The 16,077-nt window shown below is 43.0% G+C and overlaps 2 protein-coding genes across 7 annotated transcripts in view; one reads left to right on the forward strand and one right to left on the reverse strand.

Annotated features, from left to right (window-relative positions):
- tpk1 (thiamin pyrophosphokinase 1) overlaps positions 1 to 9,812 on the forward strand; it is a 354,474-nt gene extending 344,662 nt beyond the window's left edge. For both annotated transcript variants that reach the window (XM_033050403.1, XM_033050412.1), the window contains exon 9: positions 7,112 to 9,812. In XM_033050403.1, the coding sequence (XP_032906294.1) occupies positions 7,112 to 7,239 (128 nt within the window). In that variant the 3' untranslated portion in view covers positions 7,240 to 9,812. The remainder of the gene's footprint in view (positions 1 to 7,111) is intronic.
- sec61g (SEC61 translocon subunit gamma) lies at positions 7,303 to 15,665 on the reverse strand. Of its 5 annotated transcripts, none has more exons than XM_033050456.1 (5): positions 15,516 to 15,629; positions 15,057 to 15,064; positions 12,866 to 12,965; positions 8,869 to 8,971; positions 7,303 to 7,415 (listed from the first exon to the last, which is right to left on the reverse strand). In XM_033050456.1, exons 3-5 carry the CDS (start codon positions 12,957 to 12,959, stop codon positions 7,406 to 7,408), a joined length of 207 nt encoding a protein of 68 aa, XP_032906347.1. In that variant the 5' UTR covers positions 12,960 to 12,965; positions 15,057 to 15,064; positions 15,516 to 15,629; the 3' UTR covers positions 7,303 to 7,405. The 5 variants fall into 5 exon arrangements, with proteins under 5 accessions (XP_032906347.1, XP_032906356.1, XP_032906330.1 ...); XM_033050465.1 differs by lacking the exon at positions 15,057 to 15,064 and adding an exon at positions 15,400 to 15,405 and having other exon boundaries at positions 7,306 to 7,415; positions 15,516 to 15,610; XM_033050439.1 differs by lacking the exon at positions 15,057 to 15,064 and having other exon boundaries at positions 7,306 to 7,415; positions 15,516 to 15,648.
- Between the last annotated feature and the right edge of the window lie 412 nt (positions 15,666 to 16,077).

Genomic DNA, 16,077 nt, shown 5'->3' on the forward strand with positions numbered 1-16,077 from the left:
ACTCATACCACAACCCTCCATTCCCTTCTCATCCATGCCTATCCAATTTATTTTTAAATGATACCAACGAACCTGCCTCCACCACTTCCACTGGAAGCTCATTCCACACCGCTACCACTCTCTGAGTAAAGAAGTTCCCCCTCATGTTACCCCTAAACTTCTGTCCCTTAATTCTGAAGTCATGTCCTCTTGTTTGAATCTTCCCTATTCTCAAAGGGAAAAGCTTGTCCACATCAACTCTGTCTATCCCTCTCATCATTTTAAAGACCTCTATCAAGTCCCCCCCTTAACCTTCTGCACTCCAGAGAATAAAGACCTAACTTATTCAACCTTTCTCTGTAACTTAGTTGTTGAAACCCAGGCAACATTCTAGTAAATCTCCTCTGTACTCTCTCTATTTTGTTGACATCCTTCCTATAATTGGGCAACCAAAATTGTACACCATACTCCAGATTTGGTCTCACCAATGCCTTGTACAATTTTAACATTACATCCCAGCTTCTATACTCAATGCTCTGATTTATAAAGGCTAGCATACCAAAAGCTTTCTTTACCACCCTATCTATATGAGATTCTACCTTCAAGGAACTATGCACGGTTATTCCCAGATCCCTCTGTTCAACTGCATTCTTCAATTCCCTACCATTTACCATGTACATCCTATTTTGATTTGTCCTGCCAAGGTGTAGCACCTCACATTTATCAGCATTAAACTCCATCTGCCATCTTTCAGACCATTCTTCCAAATGGCCTAAATCACTCTGTAGACTTTGGAAATCCTCTTCATTATCCACAACACCCCCTATCTTGGTATCATCTGCATACTTACTAATCCAATTTACCACACCTTCATCCAGATCATTGATGTACATGACAAACAACAAAGGACCCAACACAGATCCCTGAGGCACCCCACTAGTCACCTGCCTCCAACCCGACAAACAGCCATCCACCATTACCCTCTGGCGTCTCCCATTCAGCCACTGTTGAATCCATCTTGCTACTCCTGCATTTATACCCAACAGTTGAACCTTCTTAACCAACCTTCCATGAGGAACCTTGTCAAAGGCCTTACTAAAGTCCATATAGACAACATCCACTGCTTTACCCTCGTCAATTTCCCTAGTAACCTCTTCAAAAAATTCAAGAAGATAAGTCAAACATGACCTTCCAGGCACAAATCCATGTTGACTGTTCCTAATCAGACCCTGTTTATCCAGATGCTTATATATTATCTCTAAGTATCCTTTCCATTAATTTGCCCACCACTGACGTCAAACTAACAGGTCTATAATTGCTAGGTTTACTCTTAGACCCCTTTTTAAACAATGGAACAACATGCGCAGTACGCCAATCCTCGGGGACTATTCCCGTTTCTAATGACATTTGAAATATTTCTGTCATAGCCCCGGCTATTTCTACACTAACTTCCCTCAATGTCCTAGGGAATATCCTGTCAGGACCTGGAGACTTATCCACTTTTATATTTTTCAAAAGTGTCAGTACTTCTTTTACTTTGAAACTCATAGTAACCATAGCTACTCTACTAGTTTCCCTTACCTCACATAATTTAATATCCTTCTCCTTGGTGAATACCGAAGAAAATAAATTGTTCAATATCTCCCCCATCTCTTTTGGTTCTGCAGATAGCTGTCCACTCTGTCTCTCCAATGGACCAATTTTATCCCTCGTTATCCTTTTGCTATTAATATAGCCGTAGAAACCCTTTGGATTTACTTTCACCTTACTTGCCAAAGCAACCTCATGTCTTCTTTTAGCTTTTCTAATTTCTTTCTTAAGATTCTTTTTACATTCCTTATACTCCTCAAGCACCTCATTTACTTCATGCTGCCTATAATTATTGTAGATCTCCCTCTTTTTCCGAACAAGATGTCCAATTTCCCTTGAAAACCAGGGCTCTTTCCAATTTTTACTGTTTCCTTTCAACCGAACAGGAACATAAAGATACTGTACTCTTAAAATTTCCCCTTTAAATGTCCTCCATTTCTCTTCTACATCCTTCCCATAAAACAAAATGTCCCAGTTCACTCCTTTTAAATCATTTCGCATCTCATCAAAGTTAGCCTTTCTCCAATCAAAAATCTCAACCCTAGGTCCAGTTCTGACCCGCTCCATAATTATATTGAAACTAATGGTATTGTGATCACTGGACCCGAAGTGCTCCCCAACGCATACCTCCGCCACCTGTCCCGTCTCATTTCCTAACAGGAGGTCCAGCACTGCCCCTCCTCTAATAGGTACCTCTATGTATTGCTGCAAAAAACTATCCTGCACACATTTTACAAACTCCAAACCATCCAGCCCATTTACAGAATGTGTTTCCCAGTCTATGTGTGGAAAGTTGAAATCTCCCACAATCACTACCTTGTGCTTACTACTAATATCTGCTATCTCCTTACATATTTGCTCTTCCAATTCTCGATCCCCATTTGGCGGTCTATAATATACCCCTATAAGTGAATAAAAATTGAATAAAAATGTTGGATAATAATTACTGGTAGATAATGTTGGGTCATTCGGATTTAAGTTTCCATTGATGGTGCAATTTATCCATAAAATTGATGCCAGTGGATGCCATGATCAAAGATCGTTCTAAATGATTAAGATCTAATCTTTATCCCTCCTGAATACACATCTCAATTCAAAACTCTCAATCTCCAATTCTGCCATGATATACAAATAGCTCAATCAATGGATACTTAGGGATTTCTGAACTGTTCCCAATCCTACACCCAATCAATTCCCAATAAGGTTCATTTCAGTTTTGTTTATTGGCCCTTGTACCGAGGAACAATGAAAAGCGTTTGTTGCGTGCTATCCAGTCAGCAGAAAGGCTTCTTCTTCTTCTTCTTCTAGAGTATGGTGTGCACAGCCTAAAGTTGTAGGACATCTTGTTCTATTTGATCTTATTTGATTGTGCACGCCAGGTTGATCGCATTCGTCGAAACAGGCGGACCACGTGAAGGTTGCAATCTTCCACCCCAGCAGAAAGACAATACATGATTACAATCGAGCCATTTACCAGACAGGTAGACCAAATTATCTGGATCTAATTCCTATCCCACAAGTACTTTTATAGCACCTGGATGTGCTGATATTTCACACAACTGATTGAAATTAACATATACACCAGATTATATATAGTAAATGGTTGATAGGCAAATGATCAAATGAGTCTTTGAATGTGCGCTTTTGTGAACTATAAGGATGAATATGTTGCTGGACCATTTGATAAAGCACAGTTTATTGGAAAGTATTTCTGAATTTTCTTCCCTGCATTCATTACCTGACAGGAGAGAGCACTTCAATAGTCCTCACAATTGCTATTTACGAGGACTCATTATGACCCAATTCCATTACAAATATTGTCCCTAGAAGGAACTTAAATTTGGATCAAGTCTCTCTGAAACCTTAGAAAACTGGACGATCCGAGCCAGCAATATACCTTTAGCCTGCAGGCAAGGTAATGGGCTGTACTGACATGGTTCAGTGGAAGTGCTGACATTGGACCTTACTTAACAATATTGGAGTTTGCAAGAACAGGTCAGAGGTTGGTCATTCTGTGATTCATGATGCCTCCTCACAACTCAAAGCCTTTCCACCGATCGTCTTGATCTACAACCTAAACCACCAATGTATCATAGCTGCAGTATAGCCCAACTGCAAGATCCACTGCAGTTACTCACCAATGCATCTTTGGTGGTATCTCCCAATGCAATTGTTGACTAACTTATCATAGAATTGTGCAGCATGAAAACAGGCCAACTGGCCCAACTTGTCGACACCGACCAGAGGGCACCCTACTCTATTAATCCCATCACCCAACAATTGGTCCCTAGCCCTATGCGCCTAAACGATTCAAGTATTCGCCTGTAGTTTGTGATTCATTTCTGATTTTGGATAGCAGAAATTAGGTCTGATGTTGAAAAATTGACCTGTGTGAAAATATTTCAGTCTATCAGTCCACAACCCGGGTCTCTTTCTTTTGTACTCTCCTAAAAATTGTGAAATGCCTTCATGCATGTCATGCTGCCAGGTTTCTTTTACTTCCTTCATGTCATATTAAAGTTTTAACAGGTGACCAGGAAATGGATCCAAACACCACTCTTCCCATGATTTTGCCTACTCCAGGTGCAGACCCTGTTGAGGTGAATTGGAAAAGCACTACATAGTCCTGTAGGGATGCAGATTCAACACAATTGGTCACTCCCTCATCTCTTGTGGACTTCCCCGAGATCTCAGTAAGAGTCAAAAGTGTTTTATTGTCATATGTCCCAGATAGAACAATGAAATTCTTACTTGCTGCAGCACAACAGAATATGTAAACATAGTACACTGTAAACAGTATAATAAACGAGAGGAAAAAAAAGTTCAGTGTGTATATATACAGACACATACTCACAAGTACACACATATCTATCTATCTTCTATCCATATAACTATAAAACTGATCTTGGATATGTATGTGTGTGTGTGTATTTATTTATTTTTGTGTGATCACATGTACTCGAAGAAACGATGCGCTAACGGTAAAACTTTTACATATTCCGGTAGATTCACCCCCTGGAGTCAAAAATCGGCTTACCTGGAAAATGTGTTCTTTATTTCTTGAGTTATTAATGAAAATGTTAACAAATCTGAAATGTCTTTGAAAATAAAACCGCGCGGCTTTGCCTGATGACGTCACAATTGCTCTGCGCTGCGAGCTGGTGTGGGTGTGTGTGTGTGTGTGTGTGTGTGTGTGTGTGTGTGTGTGTGTGTGTGTGTGTGTGTGTGTGTGTGTGTGTGTGAGACTTTGTCACACAGGGGTGGAAATGTATAGGGAATAAACTGCCAGAGACGGCTGAGGTATACAATGCCATTTAAGGGTTATTTGGACAGGTAAATGGATAGGAAAAGTTTAGAGGGATATGGGTGAAAAACATGCAGATGGGACTACCATAGTACAAGGCAGGATTAGTTAATTTGCAGATGCCACTAAAGTGGATGATTATCAAAGGTTACAGCAGGATCTTGATCAGTTGGGCAAACGGGCAGAGGAATGGTTAACGGAGTTTAATGCAGATAAGTGAGGTGTTGCATTTGAGATAGTCAAACCAGGGCAGGACCTTCACAGTAATTGGCAGGGCTTTGGGCAGTATTGTGGAAAAGAGGGATCTAGGACTGCAGGTACATACTTCTTTGTAAATTGCATCGCAGGTAAATAGGGTGCTCAATGTGGCTTTTGGTACATTGGTCTTCATCACTCGGGTTAATGAATGTTACTTTCTATCTCTGTCCCGCCCACTCCCGTCTTCAGAAATGCTGCCTGTCACGCTGAGTTATTCCAGCATTTTGTGTCTATAATGAATATAGAAGTTGGGATGTTATGTTACAGCTGTACAAGGCGCTGGTGAGGCTACAGTTGGAGCAGCGTGTTCAGTTTTGGGCACCCTGCTGGAGAAAAGATGGTAAGCTGGAAAGAGTGCAGAGATTTAAGGATGTTGCCAGGACTTGAGAGCCTGATAGGGGGTGGTTAGGCTGGCTAGGACTATTCCTGGAACATAGGAAGATGAGAGATAGGATCATGAAGGGAATAGATGGCATAGAGGCTCACACCCTTGATTCCTCTTCCAAGTCATTAATGTAGATAATACAGGAAGGATGTCATTAAGCTGGAAAATGTGCAGAGGTTTACAAGGATGTTGCCAGAACTCGAGCTATAGGGTTGAGCTACCTAGGACTTTATTCCTTGGAGCACAGGAAGCTGATGGTGATCTTATATATGTGTATAAATGGGGTGAAAGTATAGTCTTTTACCCAGAGTGGGGGAATCAGGAACCAGGCGATGTAGGTTTAAGATGAGAGGGGAAAGATTTAATAGGAACCTGAGGGGCAACTTTTTCCAGAGGGTGGAGAGTGTATGGAATTAGCTCCAAGAGGTAGCTGAGGCAGAAACTATAAGATTTAAAAGACATTTGGACAGGTGCATGGATAGGAAAGGTTTAGAGATATGGGCCAAAGGGCCTGATTCTGTGCTATATCAGTGACCTGACAGAAATGTGTGATGCTATATAGAAGAAATTAACTATTTTAAAGGATAGTCAATTATTTAAAGAAATGGAAAGGTAGAGACGGAATAATGATTAGAGGGGTATGATAATATGCACAAAGGCTCTATGTACTAGTTTTACTAATGTGAAATCTATTACTTGAATGGGTGTCATCAAAATAATATTTATAGATAACTTGACACAGCTGGGTGGTAGTGATTTTATGAAAAGCAGTTGACTAATGTCACATTTTTCTCAATTATGAAAAAAATTAAATGGTGTCGGTGTATGAAGGAATCCATTGCAGACTATACATGGCCTCTGAGGCTGGATGGTTTCTGGAAATGGCTCTCCGATGTATAGCCACTCCTGTTTCCCTGCATTGCTCAAATCTAATTTATGAAAGTGTTTTCAACTGTCCAACAGCACCATCTCCTGGAAGAATATTAGTGCACATACAATTCTTTCTATAAAAGGACGTGGGTGAATATATCCTCGACTGCAGCAGCATTCTCCCTTCATTCATTTTCCTGAAATAATTCAGAAGCAACAGGGTGAACTGGATGGCACCTGTCTGTTACTTACCTTGAAGTTGCAATGCAATACTTACCCACTCAGGGAGACTCAGATTCAGCAAATCAACCCGTCATCGACACGCAGGGAATATAGTATGACCAGTGCTCGTCGATGTTACTTCATTTCACCGGTAATTTACATGGAACTCTTTTGGCATAGGTTGGGGAAAGGCCTCATTGTCCCTACCCTAAACTCCCTCACCATCACAAATCTGAAAGGACATAACTGAGTAAAGCCGCTGGGTTCTGTAAGTCTCAACAATTACAGCATTGTTAGGCAAAATACTTCCTGACAAGGATTAGGTGGTGTTACTGTATATGGCTGGAAGCATAACGCTTGAAGCTAGAGCCAAAAGGTTACTCATGTATGATTGTACCCTCAGTTGGAACAGCTACAGCCTCCTCAGAGTTTGGCACAGATGAAGATATTTGTAGTATAAAAACTTGTGAATTTCACAAATCTTTACCAATTTTCTTTTACAGCCAATCAAGTACTTCAGTTTGGGAAACTGGTCAGCACCTCTAACACTTACGATGGAAGTGGGACTGTCACAATAGAAACCGACGAACCTCTGCTGTGGACAATGGGAATCAAGAGGCAACTTAAATGAAGTGTGCTCTTTAAAATGAAGTGGAATAGAACACAGAGCATCTTAAAGATGAAAAAAAGCTCATTGTACAAATCAAAACAAGTTTTATTGACTGAAGCACAAAATATAAAGTGTTCCTTGCTGTCCTCCCATCTTCGTTTTCTATCCCAACACCATCGAGTCAGTTCTAGCCACCACTGCAAAGAGATTCAAACAACATCTATTAATCAATATACATTGATTGAATGCCTTCCATGCAACTCCAGTCAGCATTCCACAGCAGGTTATCAAAGTATTTACATTTACCTCAAAGCCATGCATTTTTCTAGTAAATTCTCCAGTTCTTCAGAACTGTCTATTGAATACCAACAAAAATGGGAACACAAGTTGTTTCACAGCTTCCCTCAAGTGGGGAACTTGTTCACTTGTTTAAAAAAACACTTATTGTGCAACTATCTTCAATATATTGTGGAATGCTATAATTTAAAGTATTGCTTTATAAAACAAAATCAAAACCGTTAAAGGTGACACATGACTTGAGAATGGCATTGAAGAGAGGGTACTCAGTAACTGGTAACATTACTACTGGAGGTCACCTTCTTCAAACAACACAATTACATTAGGAATTAAGGCAAATCCTGGACTACAATTAGAAGAATTATATCACAATTTTCTAATGAGATGTGCAGGTGCCAATAGAGTGGCAATGTCATGTACATTTTGTTTTTAAAACAGCCAATCCATGCCAGGTTGAAAAGCTTGTAAATTTTTGAAACAAGAAGAAAAATTATCTTTGTCTTTTATATTCCAGAAAATCAGCAATTTTATTCTGCAAGACACAATACGTATCGTTCACTATATTCTAAATCATTAGCAGAGCTTGCCCTATTGCTCTAGTTGCACGTGGCTATTTTTGTAAAATTACAAGCAACACATTCTCTAGCTAGACACAAATTGCTGGAGTAACTCAGCTGCACAGACAGCATCTCTGGAGAGAAGGAATGGGTAACATTTCGGGTTGAGACCCTTCTTCAGACTCAATGTGTGACATTTTGGGTCGAGACCCTAACTTTCAGATATGTCGCACTTATCTAAGTGATCCAAATCTCTTTGCTACTGGGCATCTTTGGCTTCTATTCCAATTGCTTGGTTTTAATTGGAGATCCAATAAAACCAATCCCCTTTGCTCATTCCGCGGAGTTCAACATCATTTATCTTCACATAACATTTATAAGCACTTCATCTATCAAATGTTTACTTCTAATTCGGATCAGATTTTTAAAAAATTGTCACCAATTGAGAGTAATGTTCTGAACATTAAGCAAATGCGAATTGGAGACTAAAGTGCAGATGTTGGAAAGCGAAGCAAAAACTGCTGGAAGAACTAATCAGGTCAAAGCAAGTTGCTTTGGCAAGTTACATTTATGTAACATGTTCATAAAGAAAATGAAAATTGTCATAGCTGCCATTATAATAGCAGCCAAATCTAAATCTGTTAAATTATTCTCCCAAATCCACAGTCAATAACTATTTAATTGTACTTCAACATTTTCACAAGCACAACTTTGAAATGAAAATCTTCTCCAGCAATTGAATGTGTTTTGTAAGTGACCGATGCAATTTTTTTCACTCGATAACCACAATACTTACACAATAATGTTATTAATTGGGATGTGGATGAGCTTCACAAAGAATCCAATGAATCCCATGATGGCAAATCCAATAGCCGTTGCCATAGCAATCTTCTGAAATTCTGTAACAAGTTAACACATAGGAAACTATCAAAGATTTGATTAATTTTTCCAAGCCATTGGATAACTACAGAAAAGTGGTATTTTAGGAAGAGCAGTATTTATTGACAAATTAGGGCGCTAGCTAGGTTGATATACCAGAATAGGAAATGGATCCCTGGATGTGTGAACATTATTCACCCACAGCAGCAAGGGAATTTAAATCCAAAAATTGGAATTCAATAATGACAAAGAATTATGGGGGGTTTTTATGACAATCAACACTTTAGGGAGAAAATACTGCTCTCCCTGTCCAGCCTGGACTATATGCAACACATTAATGTAACCATCTCCAACCACCCTCCCAAATTCCCTTCGACCAAATCAGATCATTAATGTGCCTTTGGCGTTGAAACACCATAAAAACCTCTTTAGGCAAATTGCCAGTTAATTTGCAGGAAAAGATTGAACGGGATCAAACGTATTCCTTGTAATTACAATGATGTTATGTTTTCAAAACAGTTTTAAAACTTAACTTCTCAAACTCATTTTCCTCTCTTCAAATGGCAGCTACAAATACCTTTAAAAACTGTAAATCAAGTCTACAGTATCTTCATTGCAGTATTAACCATGTGCACCAAATCGCTAACTTAATGCAAATAAAAAAAGATTTTAAAGTACCGTCAGATCTAAAAGCACGCAATCTTAAATTTCTGCTCAGCCCAGATGTTTTCGCAATACTCAGCAGCATCAAGCAACCTTTATCACCTGTTTGGCAATTTGCTTGTCACAAGAATAATGTATTTTTACGCTATACATGATACTACTTTTAAATATTCTATTAAAGAATACAATTTTGAATGACACCGTGTTCTGTGTATTCATACATGCCACTCATGGGTATTTCCAACAACCAACAAATATTTCCCCCAGCAAGAAATCTGCAAATATATTTTCATCTGGAGTTTGCTTTCATGACAAATGGGGTGGAAGTTATATTAAGAATTGTTAAAATACTATGGTTGTGGAAACGTGGCCAGAGGCCTTTATCGAGACGCCGCGGAGATCCCAGATCGCCGCGTAGAAGCCGGGTCAGGGCCCAGCTGGGGCCTCGCGGGTCAGAGTCTGGCTGGGGCCCAGGTTGGCACCACGGAGGCATGAAGTGGCGCGTCGACAGCGGTGAAGCCTTGCGTCGATGGGGCCTCGTGGGTCGATGAGCGTGGAGGACCACGGATCAGCGGGGAAGGGGAAGAACAATGGAGGGAGAACTAAGGATAATGGGGACCCAGCGTAGGGGAGCGCTATGAGGGGGATGGTGAGGGAGGGGGGGACAAAAGGAGGAGCCGGTGTGCTTTGTAACTTTGTCAGTAAAACAGATCTTGCAATCACATGAAAATTTGATTGAACCATTGGTAATGATATTGAAAACATTGAATTAGCAACACCATTATTTAACAACATTAAAAAAAATAATGACTCCAGGACCATAATAATAGTATTTTTGAGCAATATTTAATGAAAAACAGACTAAATTTATGGACTGTAAATCCCCAAGGTCATAAAACCCTGCATCAACCACAGGAAGCTCATGATAAAATAGGCCGGTCAGCTTAATTTTGCGAAGGAGAGATCTAATTTATTCAGCAATTAGAGCAAAGCCTTTGTAAAGGGCCTATCCCACCTACGCGTCCACAATCAGCTCCTTAGTTTTAGTCACATTCAAGAGGAGGCTGTTGTCCTGACCAGAGTGCCAGGTCAGCCACCTCCTCCAGGTAGGCCTTCTCATCGTTATCTGAGATCAGACCCACCACCAGTGTCATCAGCAAACTTGATAATGGAGTTGGAGCTGAACCTGGCCACACAGTCATGGGTGTACAGGGAGTACAGTAGGGGGCTGAGGACGTAACCCTGGGGGGATCCTGTATTCAGGATGAGGGAGTTGGAGGCATGTCTCCCCACCTTGACAACCTGGGGCCTGGCGGTGAGAAAGTCCAGGACCCAGGCACACAGGGGAGTGTTTAAACCCAGTTCAAGCAGCTTCTCAGCAAGTCTGGTGGGGACTATGGTGTTGAAAGCTCAACCAAAATCAATAAACAGCATCCTCACATAGGCCCCCTTCTGGCTGTCAAGGTGAGAGAGAGTGGTGTGCAAAACCTGGAATCATCCATGATGCAGGAAAAATGGTCCCAATGGTCCCCAAGGTCATAAAACCATGCATCAACCACAGGAAGCTCATGATAAAATAGGCCGGTCAGCTTAATTTTGTGAAGGAGAGATCTTGCCTGATGAACCTGTTGGAATTCTTAGAGGAAGTAAATAACAGGATAGGCAAAGTCAGAGGATGTTATTTACCTGGATTTCAGAAGGCCTTTTATGTTGCCACATGCGAGGCTGCTATGGATGAGAGCCCATGGTATCAGAGGGAAGATGCTAGCATAGATAGCAGGTTGGCTGAATGGCAGAAGGCAAAGAGTGGCAATAAAGGTGGCTTTTTCTGGTTGGCTGCCAGTGACTAGCGGAGTTCCGCAGAAGTCGTGCCAGGGGCCACTACTCTTCACGTTGTATATTAATGATTTGGATGAGGGAATTGAAGGCTTTGTGGCCAAGTTTGCAGATGATACGAAGATAGGTAGTGTAGAGAAAGCAGGGTCCCTGGTTAGAGACCGACTTTGGGAGCTCCAAGACGTGGGGGCTGCGACCGCCCCGACACGGGGGCTGCGATCGCCCCGATGCGGGTAGTAAGGAAGGCAAATGACCATAATTTCAAGAGGATGAGAATATAAAAGCAGGGATGTAATGCTGAGGCTTTAAAAGGCAATGATCAGGCCCCATTTGGAGTATTGTGAACCGTTTTGGGCCCCATATCATTGGAGAGGGTCCAGAGGAGGTTTTACAAGAATGATCCCAGGGATGATTGGGTTAACCTATGATGAGCGTTTGACAGCACTAGGACTGTACTCACGAGTTTGGAAGGATGAGGGGAAACCTCATTGAAACTTACCAAATAGTGAAAGGCCTGGATAGTGGATGTGGAGAGGATGTTTCCACTACCTGGGAGAGTCTAGGACCAGAGGCCATTGCCTCATAATAAAAGGACGCACCTTTAGAAAGGAGATGGAGGAATTTCTTAAGTCAGAGCGTGGTGAATCTGTGGAATTCATTGCCACAAGCCTGTGGAGGCCAAGTCAAATGATATTTTTAAGGTGGAGATTGATAGATTCTTGATTAGTACGGATGTCGGGTTATGGGGAGAAGGCAAGAGAATGGGGTTGGTAGGAAAAGATAGATCAACCATGATTGAATGGCAAAGTAGACGGAATGGCCTAATTCTGCTTCTATAACTTATGAGCTTAACAATTCCAGCTATTTTTCGTCTTTCCACGTATAACTTGTCTCTCAAAAAGTATACACATAGTCTCTTCAAAGACAAGGCAAATCGTCAGTGACATATAACGGAGAATCCAAAAACAAAATCCTCAGACTCAGTCCCTCGTCACGTCAACCCCCAAAAAAAATCTTCCCAATCTCCATAATTTATTCCTGTTTCTAAACAGCAGAAAATCTATAATTTCACACTGAAGGGTCCCTACCTGAAATGTCACCTATCCACGATCACCAGGGATGCGATTCGCTACCTGACCAAAGTGATACTGTAGCACTATGTCTCTTTCTTTTACTTCAAAACCCTTCTATGGCACACTAGGTTCCTTTGACAGGTTTTTCAGTTTTTACCACTTTACACAATGAACATCTAAACCACCTATGAACGAAGAACCAGTGACAGACTGGACCTTTAACCACCCCGATGACACTAACTAATAAGAATAATTGGAATCTCCCCACCACATGAACTTTGTCTTACACTTTGTCTTCAGATCACAATAGGTATCTCAAAATAAAGCACAATAGTACTGTACCTTTCCTGTCTGGCTTTGTACATCTTTTCACAAGTCTGATCGAATCTTTCACAAATTGGCGACTGGGCTCCACAAATTGCATTACTTGATCCATTGTGTCCTGTTGGGCAAGCAAAAAGAAATGTGCCTTGATGCAGAATGCTTTAATCTTTACAAAATCACTGGTTCAGATATTATTTATGATAAGTGCCTTCAACAATTCTGAAACCCAGTTACACTTGACCTGGCAATGTGTGGCAAAGCCAGTTACACACCATATGCAATTAAGACTTTGACTGTGGGTCGTAGGAAGCAAAGATGGCAAATCAGAAGTAAATACCAAATCCGTGTGACCAGACTCAGCTAGACCAATGGGCCGCAGCCAGCAGGGGGAAGCTGCCGGCTAGACTTATCGGAATGCAGGAGGATAAAATGGGTTCGGGTAGGATTAGAGCAATGGGTACTTAACAGTCAATATAGACTGATTGTCCAGAGGGCTGATGTCCATGCCCTATCCGTCCATGGTGTATCTTTCCTTGATGTTCCTCTCTAACAACCCAGATCATACCATCCCCCCCCCCCCCCACATTTGGGGCAATTTACAGTGGCCAATTAACCAACCAGCCCATACAGCTTTGGAATGTGGAAGGAAACCAGAACACCTGGAGGAAATCCACATGGTCATAAGTTCTCCCAAAATGAATGAGTCTTTAAAACTCCTTGCCTCAGAAAGCTTTGGAGGCTGAATTCTCAAATATATTCAAGGCAAAGATAGATTTCTTCAAGTAGTAGAATCATAGAGTTGGTGAAAAGTTACCCCTTAGTCACCACTTCTGTTAAATGAGTTTATCCATTCTTTCCACACTGCTGAAATATTCATGTTGACCACAACCTTTTAAATAGCAACCTCTCCAAAGCAATGGGGTTACTCGAAAGGTGGTGGGTAGAATGTTATAACGTGCTCAAGCTAATTAGCAATGTATTCATCTCCAGCATAATCTCTTTGCTTTTATTCAGCAATTAGAGCAAAGCCTTTGTAAAGGGCCTGTCCCACCTACGCATCCACAATCAGCTCCTTTAGTCACATTCAAGAGGAGGCTGTTGCCCTGACCAGAGTGCCAGATCAGCCACCTCCTCCAGGTAGGCCTTCTCATCGTTATCTGAGATCAGGCCCACCACCACAGTGTCATCAGCAAACTTGATAATGGAGTTGGAGCTGAACCTGGCCACACAGTCATGTGTGTACAGGGAGTACAGTAGGGGGCTGAGGACGTAACCCTGGGGGGATCCTGTGTTCAGGATGAGGGGGTTGGAGGCATTTTCTCCCTATCTTGACAACCTGGGGCCTGGCGGTGAGTAAGTCCTGGACCCAGGCACACAGGGGAGTGTTCAAACCCAGTTCAAGCAGCTTCTCAGCAAGTCTGGTGGGGACTATGGTGTTGAAAGCTCAACCGAAATCAATAAACAGCATCCTCACATAGCCCCCTTCTGGCTGTCAAGGTGAGAGAGTGGTGTGCAAAACCTGGAATCATCCGTGATTCTGTTTGGACGGTATGACTCCCCTCAAGATCAGGCATTTCACTCTGGCACCTGAGATATGGTTTCTCCCACCCCAGTTACGGAGGGCACACTTACCCAAGTCACCACTGATCCCAGCATTTCTGCTCACACCCACTACCCTTTCTCCCAGTCAGAATATGTTTCCCTGGCCCTCACCTTTCACCCCACCAGCCTCCACATCATTCTCTGACATTTCCACCACTTTCAAATTGGTTCTCGCACATTTCCCCATCTCCATTACCGTATGCCTTCCACAACTTCAGGTTCACTCATCCCTCCACCCTTCCTTCCCCGTTCCTCCTCCCTCTCTCGCCATTCCTCCTTCCCCATCAGGAATTCCCCAGGCCCTCCCATTCCTCCCAAAACAGAGACCCAGCCTCCTCCCCCGCCCTCTTCCCCATCGCCCCTTCCCTTCCCCCAACTTTACCCACAACCTCAGAAGTACCTCCCTCCCCTTCAAACTCCTTCCATATCATCCCCAAATTCCCAGTGTACCCCCTCCGCCGGTGCCCCTCCTCCCCCACCCCCGCCAGTACCACTCGCTCCCTCTCTCCCCCCACCAGTACCCACCCTTCCCCATCTCGCTCCTCGATCTCTCTCCCCTCGACAGTACCTCTCTATCTCCTCTATCTTCCTCTCTCCCGGCCATTACCTCTCTCTCTCCCACCTTCTCTCTCTCTCTCCCGGCCATTACCCCTCTCCCACTCTCTCTCTCTCCCGGCCATTACCCCTCTCTCTATCCCCTCTCTCCCGGCCATTACCCCTCTCTATCCCCTCTATCCCGGCCATTACCTCTCTATCCCGGCCATTACCTCTCTCTATCCCCTCTGTCCCGGCCATTACCCCTCTCTCTATCTCTCTATCCCCTCTATCCCGGCCAGTACCCCTCTCTCTATCCCCTCTCTCTATCCCCTCTCTCTATCCCGGCCATTACCCCTCTCTATCCCCCTGTCCCGGCCATTACCCCTCTCTATCCCCTCTGTCCCGGCCATTACCTCTCTCTACCTCTCTATCCCCTCTATCCCGGCCAGTACCCCTCTCTCTATCCCCTCTCTCTATCCCCTCTGTCCCGGCCATTACCCCTCTCTATCCCCTCTATCCCGGCCATTACCTCTCTCTGCGTCTCTCTTCTCTCCGATAAAGATGTCGCTGTTTTCCAGCCGCTGACGTTGCACTGAGAGAGGACTCTACCTGCGCATGCGCGCCATGACGAGGGCGGAAATAACGTCAGGCGCTCCTTACACGTGATGACGTACACGGCGCTGTCAATCATACGTCATCGCCCCGCCCTTTGCGCGGTCTCCACCCGTAAGCAACGTCACCCATTGCCTCTCCCCAGTGACGCTGCCGGCGGCGCTGAGCGTCGTGTGTCCACCACCGGGCAACGTTCCAATCCGCTGCGGGCCCCACTGCATTCCGCAAATACATAAAACCATTTACATGGTAGGAAATAAATAACCATGCAACACAAAGCGTTTTACTGCACTGTATGTGTGAGCAGCGTCCCGACCCAAACATCACCTATTTTTGTGTAAGAAGATAGATCGACGCAAACAACTGGAGCAACAGCGGGACAGGCAGCATCTCTGCATCTGAAGAAGGGTCTCGACCCAAAACGTCTCCAGAAATACTGCCGGTCCCGCTGAGTTACTCCAGCACTTTGTTTTTCTGTA

The sequence above is a fragment of the Amblyraja radiata genome, chromosome 2, assembly GCF_010909765.2.
Source record: "Amblyraja radiata isolate CabotCenter1 chromosome 2, sAmbRad1.1.pri, whole genome shotgun sequence".
Lineage (NCBI taxonomy): Eukaryota > Metazoa > Chordata > Chondrichthyes > Rajiformes > Rajidae > Amblyraja > Amblyraja radiata.